This window comes from Monodelphis domestica, chromosome 1 (assembly GCF_027887165.1).
Source record: "Monodelphis domestica isolate mMonDom1 chromosome 1, mMonDom1.pri, whole genome shotgun sequence".
In the NCBI taxonomy this organism is placed as follows: Eukaryota; Metazoa; Chordata; class Mammalia; order Didelphimorphia; family Didelphidae; genus Monodelphis; species Monodelphis domestica.
The window spans coordinates 29,811,790-29,832,750 of NC_077227.1; the positions used below are offsets into that span (position 1 = coordinate 29,811,790).

The 20,961-nt window shown below is 38.6% G+C and overlaps 1 protein-coding gene across 1 annotated transcript in view; it reads right to left on the bottom strand.

The window, feature by feature from the left end:
• The window catches only part of DNAJC12 (DnaJ heat shock protein family (Hsp40) member C12), a 35,455-nt gene extending 15,901 nt beyond the window's left edge, over positions 1-19,554 (bottom strand). The window contains 3 exon segments of the mRNA XM_001362560.3: positions 2,216-2,355; positions 13,719-13,797; positions 19,334-19,554. Of these exon segments, the coding sequence (XP_001362597.2) occupies positions 2,216-2,355; positions 13,719-13,797; positions 19,334-19,411 (297 nt within the window). The 5' untranslated portion in view covers positions 19,412-19,554.
• Positions 19,555-20,961: the final 1,407 nt, after the last annotated feature.

Consider the following 20,961-nt stretch of genomic DNA (forward strand, 5'->3'; position numbering starts at 1 on the left):
ACCCAGTTGACATGGGTATTTGAATAATTGGGAATATATTCCCTGGCGACCACCTTATATTTGATTTAAAAACCAAGACACTGTAGTGAAACATATTTTCTGCGGTCAAATTTACTCACCCTCTCTTATATCTATCACAATTTATATCTTCCACCATTTTAACTCACTACAGTTTATGGGCTTCACTATTTTAAATCTCACACTGTACACCTCCGTCTTTTGAAATCTATAATTTCCCTCAGGAATCAGCCCAAGTAATACCTGCAGGAAGCCCTTTTTGGTCCACCCAGAACAGTGCTTCCCCATGCAAGTTTACTTTGTGTCTGCTTTAAATGTATCTTATTTGTGCATCTATATATTAAAATGTGATCTCTCCCATTAGAAGGTAACAATGTTATCTCTCCCTCTAAGTAATGATAAAGGGGAAGGTTCAGAGAAACCTTTGTAGGAACAGATACAGAATAGAGAGCAGAACTGGATACAATAATAACATTGGAAAAATCAACCACTTTCAGAGACTTCAGACTCTTATCAAAGCAGTCCCCAGACATGATTCCAGAGAACCAGTAATGAACGCTATCCACTTCCTGAAAGAGGAAATTGACTAAATATGCAGAATTAAACATTTTTGTTTTGCTTAACTGTGTATACTTAGTATATGCTTAAACTGTATATACAAGAATGTGTACACTCTTGTCTTCTGTCTCTGTAAGATAGAAGAATGGCAAGAACTAAGCAATCTGAGTTAAATGACTTATCCAAGATCACACAGCTAGGAAATTTCTGAAGCCAAATTTGAAGCCAAGTCCTCCCAAATCTATCTGGCACTCTTATCTACTGAGCTATCTAGCTGCCCCAACAATGTATATTTGTTACAAAGATTTTATTTTGTTTCCAGAGCAGGCAGGAAAGTGGGAGGGAGGGTTTGGTTTTTGTTTTTAAGAATATGACTCCTTGAGGAAAGGAACTTTTCTCTTTGCTTCTTTGGCACTTATCACAGAGCCTAACATATAGTACTTACAATGCTTATTGATAGATTGAACCCCAGCTGAGGTTAAATGAAGACCCATTGTCAAAAGTGGGCATCTAGCAAAATATAGCTTACAAATAACTGGTGTGTGCCTGTGATTATTGCAGTCAAAAATCGAAATGGAATGAGTAATATTTTCAGCTATTTTTAGACCTTCACCTGGAAGAGTCTTGCAAAATCAATATAGATTCATGAGGAAAGCTCCTTGGTTAGTCCCCATAGAAAAATAGATGCCTCTGGCAGTTATGCAAAGTATAGAGGAATAAACCACACCCCTTGGGGCTTTTCAAAATCAGAATCAATTCCAGTTAGCTCCTAGCCAATGCCCTCATATAAATTATTCTTGAATGTGCCACATGTAGAATGAACAAGGAAACATGACAACTATTGCTGGCCTAAAGAGAAAATTTCTGCCCTGAAAAAGGCATTTATTATGGGTAGAATATATTGACTATTTGTTAGCAGCTTGAGTATCTAAGGCAATTTCTTGTGTTAACCAATTTTTTTCTTTTTTTTTTAACACTTAACTTCCATCTTAGAATCAATACTGTGTATTGGTTCCAAGGCAGAAGAGTGGTAAGGGCTAGGCAAGGGGATTTAAGTGACTTGCCCAGGGTCACATAGCTGGGGAGTATCTAAGGTCAGACTTGAACCTAGAGCCTCCTGTCTCTAGGCCTGTCCCTCAATCCACTGAGCTACCCAGCTGCACCCTTAGCCAATTTTTTTTCTGCTCAATTCAAGTGATAGTTCAGTTCTACCACGTGCTATCTGTGGAATCTTGGGTAAATTTCTAGTACCCAGTTTCCTCAGGTATAAAAAGAAGGAGATTGAATTAGGTAACCTCTGAGGTTCTTTCTTATGATCCTTTTCACTGAATGGTAGAGCCAATGGGACTGGGGAGACACAATTTTTGAACAGCCAAAGTAGTCCAGATAATCTCAAGGGAGTCTGAGGTGACCAGATTACCATGACAATAGTGGAAAAGACAAGATTTGAACCTTGCACCCCAACTCCAAATCCAGCATGTGTTATAGATAGTATAATGATGCATTTTACAACATGGTCCCCTTTTCCCCAGACTCAGTTTTCTCCCCTACCATTGTTCTTTAAAGAAAGACAAAGATCTATTCTATAGTAGTGCTTAGCATCTCATACACCACACGATCATCAAAGAGAGAAACCTACCGTTTTGACTGAGTTACTCAGAGCTTCCCATTGGTGGAAAGGGATAGGAATCCTGCTTCTCCTCCAGTAATCATAACGATCCCGACTCTCCTCATTGGTCAGGATATCCTTGGCCTTCTGGAGCCTCTGAAAATTCTCCACTGGAGGGAAAAAGGCAAATGAAAAACACTTTTCTCTTGTGAAGTTATCTTAAGTCCTTAAACTCCTTTCTATGCTTTTGACCCAATGTATATAACAGAAAGAAATTGCTCACAAGCAGACCCACCCATAAGCCTCCTTATTTATGGGTACAGTGATGTGATTCTCTGAATCTTCTTTGGTTCTTGGATAGAATAAAATAGATTAAGGCAAGCAACCAAATGGGAATAATGGGAGAAAGGAGGAGAAACAAGTATAAATGAATCAAGTGACACTCCAAATCAATTCTGCAGTGATCTACTGAACACTAGCCATGATGCTTCAGTTGTGAAATGATTTTCTAAATTAGTTTTTTTTACATTATTACATTATTTACATTATTACATTACATGTAATAACAAATTTTGGGTTATTATGTCCACTTTATAATTGAGAAAATTAATTCAGATAGAAGTCAAGTAATTTGCCCAGGGTCAGACAACTAATTAGTATCCGAGGCTAGATTTGAACTCAGGTCTTTCTGGTTCCAGGTCTAAATCCAGAACTCTATCCTCTATGTCATTAAGCTGCCTAGTAAATGGCATCTTAAGTTTGGAGAATGATCAATCAATTAACAAGTGTATATTAAATAGTCTGACCTCGTTATTCCCCTGACCCAGGTCTAGAACCAGTACTAGGTGGCTCAGTGAATTGAGAACCAGGAATAGAGATGGAAAGTCCTGGGTTCAAATGTGACCTCAGAAACTTCCAACCTGTGTACCTCTAGGCAACTCACTTAACCTCCATTGCCTAACCCTTACCTTGGAACCAATAAGCAGTATTGATTATAAGATGGAAAGTAAGGGTTTAAAAAAAAGAAAAAAGAACCAGTACACACATATGAATCCAGACTTTAGAGGAGTAGAGGAAGTGCCCCGGCTGTGTTATGTTACATACATATATATCTGTATGTCTCATCCCCCTACTAAACTTCTCTAAGCTCTGCATCTCCTCCAGGGCATAGCAGAGTAGTTTAGAGCATGAGTTCTCAACCTTCTTGGCATCTTGAACCCATTGGAAATCTGGCAAAGTCCCTGGACATCTCGAATAAAGTTTGTTCACTATATTCATCATTGAAGAAAATGCTAAACTTCAGTTATAAGTTAATGACTCTAAAGCTCTCCTTTTTCTCATTCAAATCCAGGAGCTCTCTGACATCAATCCCCCAGGCCCCTTGAAGGTCAGTGGATTCCCAGGTTAAGAACTCTTCCTCTAGGGTCACACAATAGGGGCTTGATTAGCATTTGTCCAGTTGGGTGTGTGTCCACCAGGCTGAAATTTCCCTCTTTCCATAGGCCTAGATACCATAAACATTGCTAACGTTTATGAGTCACTCTTGAATAGTACAAGTTGGAGACGTTATCATTTGGATTTTCCAGCAGGAGAGTTTGAACCTGAGTTGATGTCAATCACCAAGCAACACTGATAAGCAAAGATCAAAGGCCAGGTTATCTTTGCTGCCAAGCAGTTCTCCCTTTTCTCTCTCTTCCTTTCTCCCCCCCACCCCCCCCCCCCACTGTAGAAGATAAAAGCCAGTTTCATTTGATGTATGTCTTTCGATGTATGAAGTCATCAAATGAATCATATGAGATAAACATATTCCCATTTGCAGAAAATGGGTTTCTGTTAATCAATTGCAGGAATAAATCATAGCGAAGACTCAAAGGAGACAATAAAACCAAAGGCATCAACCTAGGCTCTGCCATGGAGCTGGAAGGGCATCGAGGTTTGTTTTCCCGGTTCACCATGACCAGTCTCTGTCACTGCCTCATTTCTAAGTTCTGCCATGTTAAGATCACTGAATCATTGAAAAGCTGGATGGTGCTGATTAGTAAGGCATGGCAATGTGTGTGCTGTGGAGGTTTAAGGTTCCAAGGGAAAGAGACATCTGCATATTCTGCAAACTTACCCATCCACAATTTATGGTTAACAAAATAGAGCAGACGTGCAAAACAAGTGTAGCCACTTTGGAGGCCCAACTGGTACAGACCTTGGCTATACCATGAAGTACGCTCAAGGTCAGGAGTACATCAGTTCTGCTAAAGGCTATCTGAGTTGCCCTTTGAAGTATATCAAGGACACATTTAGAGCTCAAAGGGACATTAGAAATTCTCTAGTCCAAATGCTCCGTAAGACAGATGAGCAAGTTGAGGTCCAAGGAGATGAGGTCATTTGTCCAAGGGCATTCGGGTACTGAGTAGCAGAAGCAAGATTCAAACTCAGAGGAACAATGAGATGGCACAGGGGATAGAACACAAGGCCTGGAGTAAAGAGGACCTGGGTTCAAATTTGACCTCTGACATTTCCTAGCCATGAGACCCTGGGCAAGTCACTTAATCCCAATTGTGTAGCCCTTACCTCTCTTCACTTTTTGAATTGATAGTTAAGAAGAAGGTAAGGGTTTTAAAAAAGATTCAAACTTAAATTGCCTCTTTCCATTGCACCAAACTGCCTCTCCTTTAGTTATGGACTATTTTCAAGAATGAATTAATAATAATCACTTTGCCTTAATCCATAAAGACATTATATAAATTAATGCATATAGAAAACTGTTATTCAAAGGAAGCTGTTATGATTTGGCAAGCGAATTTATAAAAATCCTGGCACTGAATCAACATAGGAGGGGCTATGGAAAGATAGATATATTGCTGGCAAAGCTGTGAGTTAGTATAATCATTCTACATACCAATTTGGAATTACCTAAGGAAAATGACTAAGATTTGTACCTGTTGGCCCAGTGATACTACAGCTAAGCATAAACTCCAAAGAAGTCGAGGGGGAAAAACAAATACCTAATCAATACCAAAATATCAATAGCTGCATTCTTTGTGAAAGCAAAGACCTAGAAATAAAGTGAATGTTCATTGACTAGGTAATGGGTCAATAAAACTCTGGGATGTCATTCTTGTTAAAGAGGCAATGGATCCAAGAAGTAGAATCAGACATAAATATTTTTAGCCAAAGAATTTATTTTGTTCAACTGCATTTTTGCTATAAGGGCTTTGTTTTTCTTGGGCTTTTCCCCCCCTCAATGGGGAGAGGAGGTGGGAAGAAAAGAAAAAGTAACTTTTAATTTTAAAATTACATTAATTTTGAAGATCTGTGACTTAAGAATTGATTTGTACAGCGGGATGGATCGCCTTCCGAAAATTGCAAAACTCCTGTAATGATGCAATCAATTTTCTGCCCTGCTGGTGCATCCACTCACCCTCCAAACTAGCCCAGAGTCGAAAGGAATTAAGTTACTCCATTCTTAATTCCCTGAAACCACACAGACTCATTCCCCTAGTCATATCTACCCCCATATCCTTCCCTGAGTGATACCTCTATCATCTTTCCACTTCTTGTACTGAGAACTGTAATCAAACCAACCCTTCCACTGGAAATGATAGAGCTGTGCTCTTTGCTATTGCTCCACTTGCAATCTCTATAACTTTCCAGATCAAAACTCCCTTCCCTGGCCACCATTCAATCAATCAATCAATAAAAATGTATGTGCCAGGCATTGTGCTAAGCATTAGAGAACACAAAAATGGGGGGGAGGGGACAGCCCCTGCCCTCAAGAAGTTTATAATATAATTCCCTTATATGTGTGATCTTCCCTAGTAGAATGAAAGACTACAGGAGAGTCCTACAGAATGGGAAGGCTTACATTACTAGAAGGAATTTCCAAATAGAGGAAATAATGGATCTATTTGAGTATGAATGTGATGGAATAATATTGCATGATAAGAAATCAGAGAAATAAGGGAATCAGAGAAACAGAGGAAGATGGCGGGTAAAATGAGAAACCCCAAAAGTCAACGCGTAAAATTACTACAATGGAAACAAAAGGAAAATCCAGACTAAAGAGGAATCCAAACCCAGAGATTCCATGAGTCCCATAGAGGTCATTGATAAAAGAAAGAAAGTTCATGTTGGAATCTGATTGAAGAGCAAAGCATGCTATCATTCATTGTATTTCCTTCATTTCCTTTCCTTTTTATTGTATGTGTGATATGTGTCTTTTTCAGAGCATTGGAAATATGGAAATATTTATTGCATGAAGGCACTAGTATAACCTATAACAGACCATTTGCCACCTCAGGAAGAGGGGTGGAGGGAGGGAGAGAATCTGAATCACAGAATGTGAGAAAACAATTATAAAAAATTATTTCCACATATTTTTAAAAGAAAGTAAAAAAAAAAAACTTAGGGCATATTGAAATGAAAAAAAAATGTTATTGGCTACTCTGAAAAAGAAAAAGAAAGTTCAAATCTATCCCAAAGTATTTATAGCAGCATTTTTTTTTTGTGGTAGCAAAGAATTGAAGACAAAGTCAATACCAATGAATCAAGGAATGGCAGAACAAATTGTGATATATTAATGTAAAATTACTGTGCCGAAAGAAACAAGATAAATACTGAAGATCAAAGAAGGGCTCACATGAACTGATTCAGAATGAAGTAAGCAAAGTCAAGAAACCAATATTCCCCATGAGTAGGCCAATGTAAATGGAGAAGAAAAGCACCCCAAAATAATAGAAAGAAATGTTGCAAAATTACAAAGAACGAGATTGGCTCCAAGTTAAAAAATATAAAAAGACATCACCACTGCATTCCTTTGTACAGGTAAGATCTGGGTATGGCACACTGCCTATATTTTCAGACTCTTTCAACACATTGAATAGTTTTGCTGATTTTTTTCTCGATTGTCTTTTTAAAAATATCTGTTCTATGGAGTGTCTTTCTCAGAGGTTGGAGAGGAAATGGGGTGGATACCAAGACAGACTAAATACACTGAAGCAAAGGTAGTTTCAGGACTATACAAGGAACCCAACAGAAAGCTACAGTGTGTCTAAGGGACTTCATGAGGGAGGGCCTCAAAAACAGGAGGAAAGACCTGAAGCTGCCTTTAAATGATAACATTTGCCAGACGTGTTCTGAATTTGAGCCTGTTTTCCCCCAGATCTGCATGTACTTCTTTTTTTTTTTTTAAACCCTCACCTTCCATCTTGGAGTCAATACTGTGTATTGGCTACAAGACAGAAGAGTGGTAAGGGCTAGACAATGGGGGTCAAGTGACTTGCCCAGGGTCACACACCTGGGAAGTGTCTGAGGTCAAATTTGAACCTAGGACCTCCCATCTCTAGGCCTGGCTCTCAATCCACTGAGCTACCCAGCTCTCCCCTCTGCATGTACTTCTGGGAGAGAATGCCTCTGGTTTAAAGGAATGTTTTTGTACCAACAATATTTTGTTAACTGGAAAAAACACAGAACTATTAAGATTCCTAGATTCCATGTCGACAATTTATTGCATTATCGCCATAAATACCAGTTCCTAAAAGCTAATTAAATCCGGCTGCCTAATTGATATAATCTGATAATCCATGGAAAAGCATATTGTTAGGGGCTTGTAAGTCACTGCATTAGAAAGATACCCCTATAACCTACATCAGACTATTCATTGCCTCAGGGAGGAAGGGATGGGAGGGAGCATGAAAACTTGAATTTTTAAATGTCAAAAAATAATTGTCAAAAAATTGTTTCCCCATGTAACTGAAAAAAAAATGGAGAAAAAAAGACACCCTAGTCTCTTAAGGTTCCCTAGAATCCTGGGGGTGGGGGAAGCTCTCCTGTTTATGGGGACCTATCTGCCCATGCTAGGAGGGTTTGGGAGAGTGTGCCAGGAGCCTGGGCACCAGGAGTGCAAAAGTGGCATTTTCTGCCCAGTTTCATTGCAACTATATATTTAAGTAGGACCTTGACACCATTTGTAGTGATGTATACATGCATACAATGTATACATGAGTATAAGACTCTACTCAAAAGACCTGTTAGTGATTCTCCTCATTGTTAGTGCCTCCTCTCCCCTCCCATAAAGCTTTTATTTGCAAATATCTGCATTTGGTGTTCCCTACCCCAATGAAATCACAGATCTTCCAACAATATAGAGACAGAGACAGACCCAGGTAGGGATCTTACAGATTTAGAAAATGGAGAACTGATTAAAAAAATAGATCTAACTGAAATTTACTTATCTCTGAACATTTTGTTTGACCCTGGTGGAATGCAAGCTCCCAAAGGGCAAATATTTTTTCTTTTTTTTTTTTAAACCCTTACCTTCCATCTTGGAGTCAATACTGTGTATTGGCTCCAAGGCAGAAGAGTGGTAAGGGCTAGGCAATGGGGGTCAAGTGACCAAAGGGCAAAATTTCTTATTTTGGTGTCCTACATGCCTGTTGCTCATAGTAGGCACTTATTAAATGCCTATTGATTTATTCAAATATTCCATCTCTCTAAACCTTCTTTTCTTCATCAGCAAAATAGAAATCATGACACTTATATTTCCTACTTCACAAGGTCATTGGGAGGAAAATATTTTGTCATCTTTAAATTATTAAGAAATTTATATGAGCAGTTAATTTTTTTTAAATCATTTCTTTCTATGTTGGTCTGCAGTGGCCAATTTATATGGTGTGGAAAAGGACTCCATGGTTTCCCAAACTAGCTGCTTCAAAAGTAAGCAAGAATCAACAGCAACTAAACCAACTACAGATTCCAATTCACTCATTCTGGGTCCAATCACTTTTAGATCTGAATGATGACACCGATCGCTGCTATGTTCAGGATTTCAGACCTACTCAAATATCCATCGGGAGGAAATGAACTGCCCTCATTTCTGGAAAGGATGACAATGAATGCAGAAATGCTGCATCTGCTGGCAGAGCTGGTTTGTAGGTTCGTTGGTTTTACTTAACTGTTTTTCATGGAATTGAAAATTTTGAGTATTGGGTAAGATCTCAGCAGCCATCCAGTCCAGTACATACACTGAGGAATCTTGATTTGTCTTTTTTACAAAGGAAGATAGAGTGGCTAGGAGAGGGGGAAAGAAATGAAGGATAGATCCAAAAATGACTGATAGAAAAACAAAATGCATGCCTATATATGTATGCATATAAATACATAAACAGATATAAACATACATATATTTACAGTAGAGAAGGCTAATTAAAACAAAATGCCTATCTGATTGGGGGAATCCTAAAAAAAAATCATTTAAAAGCATAATGCTTTTTTAACCTCAGAAAAGCATGAAACCTTTTTAGCTTGCAGAAATTAATATCTTTCCCAGTTTAGTTAAATTGGTATTCTAGAAGGCCTAAAATATAAACAATATTCTGAAATGCCAAACTATATACTAGGAATAGTAGGATGAAAATTTTTATTTCTAAATAAAATTATAATATCTCCTTATAATGATTTCTATTGAAAGTAAATTTAGGGAGCAAACAGGTAGCTCAGTTGATTGAAAGCTAGGTCTAGAGACAGCAAGTTCTAGGTTCAAACTTTCTAGCTATGTGACTCTAGGAAAATCATTTAACCTCCTTACCTAGGCCCTACTGCTTTTCTGCCTTGGAACCAATATACAGTACTGATTCTTAGATGGAAGGTAAGGGAGGGGGGAATGGGGGGAAGGAAGGAAGGAAGGGAGGAAGGAAGGAAGGAAGGAAGGAAGGAAGGAAGGAAGGAAGGAAGGAAGGAAGGAAGGAAGGAAGGAAGGAAGGAAGGAAGGAAGGAAGGAAGGAAGGAAGGAAGGAAGGAAGGAAGGAAGGAAGGAAGGAAGGAAGGAAGGAAGGAAGGAAGGAAGGAAGGAAGGAAGGAAGGAAGGAAGAAAGGTTCTGCTAAGAGAACTTGTAAATTATAGTAAAAAAAATTTTAATAAAAACTTCCATCAAATAATGGTATTGATATGTCTAGTCTTTCTAGTGTTAAATTAGATAAAATTTACATAAAGTAATGAATTAAGCACTGGATTTGGTGATTTTGGGAAAAACCCTTCTCATCTATAAAATGAAGGTCAGTCTTAGACTAAATGATCTCAGAGGTCTCTTCTAGTTCTAATTCCTTTGGAATATATATGAGGAAAGACCCTTTTCTTCTCTGAGTCTCAGGTTCCTCCTCTGTAAGATAAGGGGTTTGGACTAAGTCATCTCTAAGGTCCCTGCAGGGCCAAGGTCTCAGCATCCCAGAATGTCAGAGTAGGTTCTATAATAAGTTCTAACATGATGACTAATTTCCACTGATAGAATGAGTCGCCAATTTTATTTAATCCTTCAAGAGAAGATGTGAACATGGTTGTACTTTCCCACTTAAAACAATATTTATTTAGTCTCCAGATCTGTTGAGCCAGGAATATTGCAAAGCCTGTTTCCATGACAACCAGAAGTGACAAGGATCAGGAAAGATTTGTGATGTGCTCTGATGTTTTCCAGAACCCTGTAGATACTACCACAGGTCAAGTTTCATTTTAAAAAATCTGCTTTGTTTTGAAAGTGCTTCTCAAATATTTATACTTGCATTACTATTTCTGTTCAAGGACATTAACCTTAATTGTAAGTTACTTAACTCCTCTGACAAGAAGGTAAACAAACTACTTTGTAGTAGTATTTGGCTCACATTTTGCTGATGGAGATAGCCAAACAACATGAAGTAAAGGAGCTTAGCTTAGAACCCTTTGATCACCCAGCCCAGCTATCTACTTTCCATCCACTCTGCCATTGCTTCTCCTGAACCTCCTGACACCATACCCTCCCTCAGTACCAACATACTCAGGGTTAGAACCACACATGCTGTCCTGACTGGTGAGTCGGACATAAAAACTGCTGCCTTTGCCATCTATCATGCTGCATCATCACCACCACCACCATGCCTCCACTTTCCACTTCTTGCTCTGAAATCAATAACCAAACCAATATTAACGATGCTTCAGGAAAGAAAGTGTCAGGGCAAGTAGGTAGCACATTGGATAGAGTATCAGGTCTGAAGTCAGAGGGACCTGGGTTCACATCTAAACTCAGACACTTCCCAGCTCTGTAACCCAGAGCAAGTCATTTAACCCTGATTGCCTAGCCCTTGCCATTCTTCTTCCTTAGGACTGTAAAAAATAGACTCGAATACAGGACTACAATCCCCATGAGCCTTTGCTCCACTTCCCCAGAATGCCTTGTAATCTCACCTGGGCTGAGATCGAGAAGGTATTTAAGCTGATTCAAAGGCTTTTGGGGGTTTCTTGGCTCTTTTTGGACTTCCGTTTTGGAGCAGGCTCGTCTCTTGCATGATGTGAGGTTATTTTGTCTAGGCCTCTGGCCTAGGCACATGTTTCTTACTTGTATATTCTTTAATCTTTAACCTTTAATAAACCTCTAAAAAATATAATACTTCTTGCAGAGAGAAACTAATTTCTACCTGCCTCAGTCTTCCCATCTCCCCTAAATTTTAACTGTTACAGGACTGATACTAAAACAGAAGGAAAGAGATTTTTTTAAAAGGGAAATAAAGTGCCCATCCAACTCTCTAGAACACAACATGCTACAGTTTTGAAAAGAAAACTGCATCAGGAATTAGAGATGAGTTCAAATCCCACTTCTGACACTTACTAGCCATGGGATCTTGGGCAAATCCCTTTGCCAACCTGGACTGTAGTTATCTCATTTATAAAATGAAGAAATTGGACTAGGTGACTTTTGAAGGAATGAAATAATGAAATGCAGAAAGAAATGATGTGTGGAAGAGTGAGGAAAGCAGGTTTGCTTGGAAGGCAAGAGGCAGAGTGGGCTGAAGGAGAATTTGGAATGCTGGAACAGGGGTCTGGAACAGTTAACTGCCAGGAGGGGAGAGAGAGCAGGGTGTGAGCCTGACAGAGCTGTTGGACTATGCTCTCACTCTAGTCTGGCTTTCTACTTTCCAAACTGATCCTATTGTTCCTGCTGTCCTGTTGGACTCCCAATCAGCAAATCTGCCTCCTAGAGACATCTTTGAATCCCACAGAAGACTTCATTTACCATCTTTCCCAATTTGACCTGGACTATATCTTTGCAACCTTCCACCTGAACTTTTGGGTGATCTTATCACAGGTCACTAGATCCTGCCAAGCTCCAAGATCTCTACTCCATCAAAGACTTTTGTTGGTGGGCTTTGACCAGGAAGCCAGACAGAGGGGGTTGAAATTAGGCAGAGAGGTAGAAAGTGTAGCTTCAGCTTTGCAGAAGACCAAAGAGACCTTTTGCAAGGTCAGAGGACTCTGGGACATCCCTAGCCCACCATCCTTACCCAAATCCTAGTTCTCAAACTTAAATAACTATACTGTGTTTAAAGAAAGAAAGTCAGATTGTGTTTTCAGAGCTCCAGGCCTGAGGGTATCATCTTTCTCTCTGGCCAAGGAGAAATAGCTATTGCAAACTGCTATTCTACAAACCTTGTTTAAGGGTTAAATTACCATTTTACGCCTTTAAAGCCCCTTCCAACTCAATCTATTTTCCTATAATCCCTGTGGCTCCACTGACCCATCTCTGTGACTTCCCAAATCAAAGCATCAAAGGGTGCTTCCATGGCCATCATTCCCTTCTATGTGGTAGGTCCTCCTATTGGAATCTAAGCTCTTTGAAGGAAAAATTCTGCTCTTTTTTTTTTTGCATCCCTAGAAATTAAGGAAGATCTTGGTAAATAAGAAAAGATATGAACTAAACCTGTTACAGGGAATTCTTAGATAAGGTTGCAGGTTGGTAATGGCAATATTTATTAGAGGTAAGTCTTGAATCCACATCTGCCTGGCTTTAAGGTCAGTTCACCAACCACTAGGCCACTATGCTTCTATTGCTCTTTATTCTCGATATTACTATTTAGTATTGACAGGCAATAGATGAAGGCAGGTAGGTGGTTCAGTGGATAGAGCACTGGGCCTGAAGTCAGGAAGATTGGAGTTCAAGTCCAGCCTGACATTTACTAGCTATGTGACCCTGGGGCAAGAGACAATTTTGATTTGCCTTAATCCACTGGAGAAGGAAATGGCAAACCACTATCTTTGCCAAGAAAACCCCATGGACTGTATTGATAAGATGATGTGGTCTTTCATTTTCTTCTCTTCTCTGCTTCACTTTCCCTTGACTACTCTAGCTTTTGCTTTTTTCTTTTTTAAAAAACTCTAGGGGGGGATGATCTTTGTCTCCAATGAATAATGTTTTGAAATGACCAAATAAAATATTGTTTTAAAAAAAAAACTCTAGTGCAAATATCAATAATATGGAAATAGGTCTTGATCAATGAAACCTGTAAAACCCAGTGGATTGCACATTAGCTATGGGAGGGGGGTAGGAGGGGAGGGAAAGACCATGAATCTTGTAACCATTGAAAAACATTCTAAATTAATTAAATAAATAAAACTTTCCAAAACTTGAAAAAAATTCTTCAATACAAGGTATTTCTCTCCTTAAAGTGAAGCCAAGCAACATAAATTTTAATTTTTGTAGAAAGAAAAATGTTAAAACTTTTCAATTAAAAAAACTACCTGCTTGGGGGTCTTCAGGATTCTTATCAGGATGACATTCAAGAGCTCTGATCTTAAATTCTGCCAGGATTTGTTCAACCTAAAAGGAAACAGATATTTCAATAAAAAAGGAAGATTAGTGATGGATAGCATTTGTCTCTTTTCGGTCAACTCTGTGAGCTCTTCATGAGACAAGTCATGTTCTAGAGAGACAGAATGTGTAAGGAAAAGACTTGTAGCGGGAGCAAGAGAGGCCTGTATTCCACATATCCTATCTTTGGAGTCATTTAAGTCTTCTACTCCTTACTTTTGTAGGTCACAAAATAGTGAATGGAAAGAATGTCACCCAGAGACCACAGAGTCTAACTTTCACCTGGGCAAGAATTTTTTAGACATAATATAGACATAAAGACACAACCTTAAAGGGGTCATTCAACCTTGGCTTCATGACCTGAGAAAGCAGGGAGTTGCTACCCTCTAAGTGGCCCACTCCATTTGGTGATAGCTTGACTTGGTATGAAATTTTTCCTTAGGGTCGAACCTAAATTGGCTTCTGCTCCCAGTTTTGTCCTCAAAAACAAAGCAGACCAGGCCCTATTCTTCTGCCCCAGGACAGAGGGATATTTGCCTTTCAAGTACTGGAAGACAGCTATTGTGGTCAACAGTTAGATGGCCAAGTAGATAGAACGCTGGACCTGGAGTTAGGAAGTCCTAAGTTCAAAATTAGCCTCAGACATTTATTAGCTATGTGACCCTAGGCAAGTCACTTTACCCATTTGCCTTATTTTCTTCATCTGTCAAATGAGCTAGAGAAAGAAATGACAAACAATTCTAGTAGCTTTGCCAAGAAAACTCCAAATGGGTTCACCAATGTCAGAGATTGATAACTCTGGATCCATCTAAGATAAAGGTCTGAGTGCCCTCATCAGAGGTTGAGATCTCACAGTCTATCTGAGAATGGGTCCAAATGTCCTCCACTCCACCTTCTTTGTTCTTAACATATCAATACATGTCCTTGCTGGCAAGACATGTAGCTGACTGTTCCATGAACCCAGGTGGCACTTGGAATCATTATCTTACCCCAATTCCTAGAACCTACCCCAGATGCCACATCTACATTTTTCGTTACACTTTCCCAAGGACTTTTCTCAGAGGATTGCTTTCATTTCTGTGATATGTACCTTAAAAAGATGTAACCAGCTTGCAATAAACTTGTACTTACTCGACAACAATGGTGACACCCTTCTGACCCCACACTGCATCTGTGTCTTTGATTCTTATCTTTCCCCTCATCCTTACCCACAGGCAAGGTCCCTCTAACTTCAATCTTTGTATTTCCTCTTATTATTTTCCCTTGTCCTTACCTGGGAAACTCTGGTCCTAGTCCTGACCCCCAGTGGGGTCATTTACATTTTGGCATCCAAACAGGGCATTTACACACCAAGAGTTGGACACAAATGAATTGACTGAACAACAAAATGATGTTCAAATTTTCTCATTTCCAAGCTCAATATCTCCAGTTCCTTCAACTGACCTTCAATGTGGCCTGCAGGATCTCTAGGCCCTTTACCATCCTGTTTGGCCAATGATGAAAGCTCTCCAGCTCACACATGTCCTTCCTAAAATTTGGTGTCCAGACTTGAACACAATATACAACTGTGGTAACTATGACAAAAATGCTTCTGGTGCCTACCACAGTGGGATATTGTGATAATCATACAAGAATTGTACATAAAATAAAAATTGTCCATTACTGTCATTTGCCTTCAAAAAGAACCTCCCTTTAGTGGACAAAGACCAGAGAGCTCTCTATTGTGACGTGACTATTCAGATAGCTTCTCTTTATCTCACTTTAGCTAAATGGTCAATTTATTTTGTATGTATTCAAAATGACTTTACATTTAATATCTGTACCTTTTAAATCCCAAGCCCAACCAATAAGATATAAGCTTTTTTTTTAAACCCTTACCTTCCATCTTAGAATAGAACCACTACTGTGTATTAGTTCCAAGGCTGAAAAGCAATACGTGCTAAGCAATGAGGGTTAAGTGACTTGCCCAGGGCCACGCAGCTAGGAAGTATCTGAGGCCAAATTTGAACCTAGGACCTCCTATCTCTGGGCCTGGCTCTCAATCTACTGAGCCACCCATCTACCCCCTAAAATACAAGCTTTTTGAGGTCAGAGATATCCTTTCTGGTGTTTGTTCAATGACTGATGGGAGGCTTAAGCTATAGCATTCCAATTGTTGTGGATGGTGGGTACAGAATCAAAAACATACACTTTCTGACTTAACTGAAACAAACAAATTTGTTTTGCTTGATTACAAATATTGGTTACAAAGGAGGAGAGGGATTAGCCATGATGCAAAAAAAAAAATCTGGGGAAAGAGAAGGCTGTCAATGAAATATTTTTTTAAAATACACAGAAGAGAAGAGAATGAAGCTTAAAAGGGAAATCTGACAAGCAGGGCAATGTTAGCCCTACATTAAATTTAATGTATTTCTAAAAGCAAGCTGAATGCCATCGAGTCAAGGTTTCATATTATACCTCACTTTTTCTGGCTTTCTATATAAAAGAAAAGTTTTAATTTGTTGAGGGTTTTCTCATTCATCATTTTATTTTATTAAAATTCTAATCTAAGTTGAATCTAAGCAGAAAAGACTGGACAGGAAGAAATGGAGGCAAAACTATGAGGGAAGGTAGACATGCTAAATATCTGAATGAGGTAAGAAATATAGCTTATCACTCAAAGGCTCAGCAGTAAGTCCAAAGGTGATATTTTGACTCCTTCTTAGACACCAGGAACTCTTTCACTTCGGGTTTTCTACCCTGGGTGCCTAATGGACTTCTTGGCCCATAGTAGGTGCTAAGTAAATAAATACTCAATTGAGTGTTCATGCAGCCTAAATGAACTTGAACAAGTTTCTAGTCCTTGTGTTTTTGTTAACGATATCCAATATTTTATTGTTATTTTTATATTTAGTTTCTATTTAATTATTTTAACACTGTCTCTAAAGAGAATGAGGAGGGGAGGACCCAGATCTATTATTTCCTTGATATAGGGAGCTCCAAGGGAAGAAACTCCTAAATGGCCATCTGTTCTGCAGCTTATAGTCTTAAAAAGTTGCCTGCCCTGAGAGTTTGGGTGACTTCTCAGTCTAGGTCAGAAGCAAAATCTGAAGGCAGGTCTTCTGGGCTCTGTGTCCAGCTTCCCTCTATCCCAATTCACTCCTCTAAAGGGAATTTACAAGAGAGATGCTCATTGGTTGATTACATTTTGTGTAAGTGATAATTAATTAAGAGAGCAAGCAGCAGATAGACACTGTTTGAAGGGAAAGGGGGAAATTATTTCCCAGTTATCTCTCTCCTTTGTAACTTAAATAGTTAATATTGTCAATAGTACAGACGAACAATTTAAAGCTGGAAATCACCTTAGAGTTCTTATTAGCCAATCCCTTCATTTTAGAGATGGGAAAACTGAGGACCGGAGATCACTGAGTTCAAACTCCATATTTTATAGATAAACAAACTCAGGCCAAAGAGAGCAAATCACTCCGGCAAAAGCTATTTCAGCAGAAGAGTCAAACCGAGGTCCTCAGATGCCAGATCCAGCATTCCTTCTACCAAAGTAAGCTGTCTCCCTTTAGTCACGGGCCAAATGAACCCTTAGCAGCAATTTCACCAACTATTTGTTTAGGAAATCATCCAGTTTTACAAAGGAACTTCGGTTAAATAATTTGAAATCCTAACATTAACAAAAGGGGCGAAGCAGTGGAATTGCTTATCAACTCCAGGAGGGGAGAAGAGACATCATGAATCATGTAACTTTGGAAAATGTATGTGTAAATTTGTTATTGAAATAAAATAAAGAGAAAGAAAAATAGAAAGAAAAAAGAAAGAAAAGAAAAAGGGCTGAAAGATGGTCAAGAAAACTTGAGTTCAAGTCCCAATTCTAGCACATATGATCTAACCCCAAGCAAGTCATTTAAGCCTTCAGTTGCCCCCAGTTCCCCCAAGTCTACTAGGAACGGAGAAGCTGATCTGTTTTAGTGGAGGAAGTATACCAAAGAACACAAAAGCTCTGTCCTGTCCCACTGCAGTATTTTTTAATTCAATTCAATCATGCATATGTCTGATTCAAATAAGAAAGCAATGATTATATGCCAGGCACTGTACTAAGTGCTGGGGATACAGACAAAACAAAAATCGGTCCCTGCTCTCAAGTAGCTTATATTCTAATGGGAGAGACAACTCTCATGCAAATAACTATGTATATACCAGATAGAGATCGTGGAGATGGAAGAGATCTCAGAAGAAACCAGAAATTGAGGGGGCCTAAAAGCAGCACTTTATCCAAGATTTTAAAATATCTCAAATCTCTGCATCTGAAATACATATATTTTAGATATATACCTATTTGTTTATATATAATATAAACATATACATATATAAATATATATTTAAATAGACATAAAAATCAAAGAGCCCTAGAAAAATCTATGCCATGTAATGATAGTAACATGAGTTTGGATGTGTGGATCTATGAGGTTTGAAGATGTTTGAGAATACCCTTTATGTGACTTGTTCTTTATAATATGTGTGTGTGTTGGGGTCAGCTGGGTGGCTCAGTGGATTGAGAGTCAAGCCTAGAGATAGGAGGTCCTGGGTTCAAATGTGACCTCAGACACTTCCCAGCAGTGTGACCCTGAACAAGTCACTTAACTCCCATTGCCTAGCCTTTACTACTCTTCTGCTTTGGAACCAATACTTAATATTGATTCTAAGGTGGAAGGTAAGGGGTTTTTTAATATATTTGTGTGTATGTATGTGTGCAGATATGTGTTTATGTCTGTATAATCTTTTGTTTCTAAATCATGTTCATTTCCAATACTTAAAAATCACTTCCAAGGTTACCAGTTATATGCACTTAATGCATGGGTGTGTATATGCAGATATATGGATGTATTCTAGAAGCTCTTATAACATTAAACAGGATGTTTAAGTAAAGAAACCAAAATAGATTGAAAGTCATCTTTTTCCAAGATAGCAAAAGTTTACATTATAGTATTGTATTATTTATACAATAATATATTGTATATTATTATACATTATAGTATTCTATTATTTATACAATAATATATTCTGTATTATTGTATTGTATATTATATTATACAATAATATATTGTATATTATTATACATTATAGTATTCTATTATTTATACAATAATATATTGTATATTATTGTATTGTATATTATATTATACAATAATATATTGTATATTATTATACATTATAGTATTGTATTATTTATACAATATATTATTAGAACATATTATAATATATGTTTACCTATAATATATAATTATCTATAGTAAATATTACTCTATTCTAGTATTTCCTTTATTTAGTATTGTCTTTTATTATAGTAATAAAATAACGGGCTTTCTAAGCAGCAGTTTCCAGGTTATCCCAACTACATAACTGTATTACAAAACCAAAAGCTCTGAACTTTGAATTGTTACCATAAAGGCTCTTGGAGTCCCAGACCCTAGAGCGAGAAGGATGTGAGGGATGAGCTAGCCCCGCCCCCTCAGCTCCCAGAGGAGGAAATTAACCATTTTAACTAGAATCTTACCGTGGAGAGTTCATCGCATCCCAACAACTCATAGAAATCTTCCACATCCTCCATTCTACAGTTCAGGATTGCATCCATTCTGCGTGATCGATTAATCTCCACCAGCCAACAAGCAAGAACCACAAAGCCTGGGCTACTTCCTCCAATCTCAGTCGCTGAGCTCCAGGCAGCAGCCAGCAGTTTTAAGGTGCTCAGTAGTTAATGAGCACAGATGTCATAAGACACTCTTGCCAGCTCTCCCTTTCATTGGCTGGTGGCAGCAGGGAAGGAAATGAGTCCCTAATGGCTGCCGGGATCTTTGGGATTTGTAGTTTTTGAGATCCTTTAAAGCCGGGATCTCAATGTGTTTGTGTCATAGACCCCCTTTGGTAGTCTGGAGAAGTTTACAGATCTCCGTTTAAAATAATGTTTTTAAATGAAAAAAGGAAATAAATCAGCTCACAAAGGAAATCAATTATATTGAAATATAGCTCTCAGGTTGTTGTTTTTTTAAGTTCATGGACCCCAGGTTGACCCTCTGAATTTTAAAAGCTAAAATAGGACTTTGATCAGCTAGTCCAGCTCCTTCATGGGGGTTCAGGATGGGAAGGGAAGTAAAAAACAAAGCTAAGAAAGTGGAAGTGCCTGGTCCAGTGTCACAGATGTGGTCATTGGTAGGGACAGGATTTGAGCTTAAGTCCTGATTTTAAAGTCAGCATCCTTTTCAGTGTGCCTGACTCTTTACAACCTTACTTTGTAATATTATCTTTTTTTTTAATCCAACCTGGAATTTCATTGGAATCAAGAATTTCCAACGAGGAAGTTCAGGTGCACCAAGTGTGAAATGACCCAATCACTAGAGGTACCACTTGAGCCTTAGAACCATGAAAGACCCTAAACTGCCCCCCTCCATCACCACTACCACCTAAGTATGACTTTCCCCAAACTTCTATCTTAGGACTCCTTCCCCCATCACTAGCCCCATTTTTGTATTACATTCCATTCCTTGGTGATCTGCGAGTTCCCATGACTTCCAATATGAACTCTACTTCCTCTTCTGAAATCTAGTTCAGTTTCCCCAACTGGTGACGTCATCTGAACATCTCCACTTGAATGTCCCAAGTGCATCTAAAACTCAGCATATCCAAGAGGAAACTCATTATCCATCTTGCTTCTCCTCCAACTGCACCTGTTTCTATTGAGAATCCCACCTTCTCTCCAGTCATATAGTTTTGAAATCCCAGTCATCCTTGACTCCTCTCAATCACCAAGTTCAGTCAGTTCCTAAGTCTTACTGAGTCTTCTTGCATAAAATCTCTCCCACCTCCTCTCCACTTGCTCTCAGTCAGCCATCACCCTCATATAGGCTCTTATCACCTTTCTCTTCTACTATTTAAACAGCCCATTTAGTCTCCCTGTTTCTGGTCTTTCTCTCTCCAAGCCATCCTCTACACAGCTACCAAAAAAAATCTTCCTAAAACCCAAGTCTGACCATGTTATTCCTCTGCTCAAGAAACTTCAGTGGCTCCCTGTTACCTCTAGGATAAAATGAAAAGTCCTTAGTTTGGTATTTATGTCTACCACCATCTGACTGTGACTCTCTCGTGTATCCTCCTTTATACCTTTTATATTCTAGTTACATGGAACTA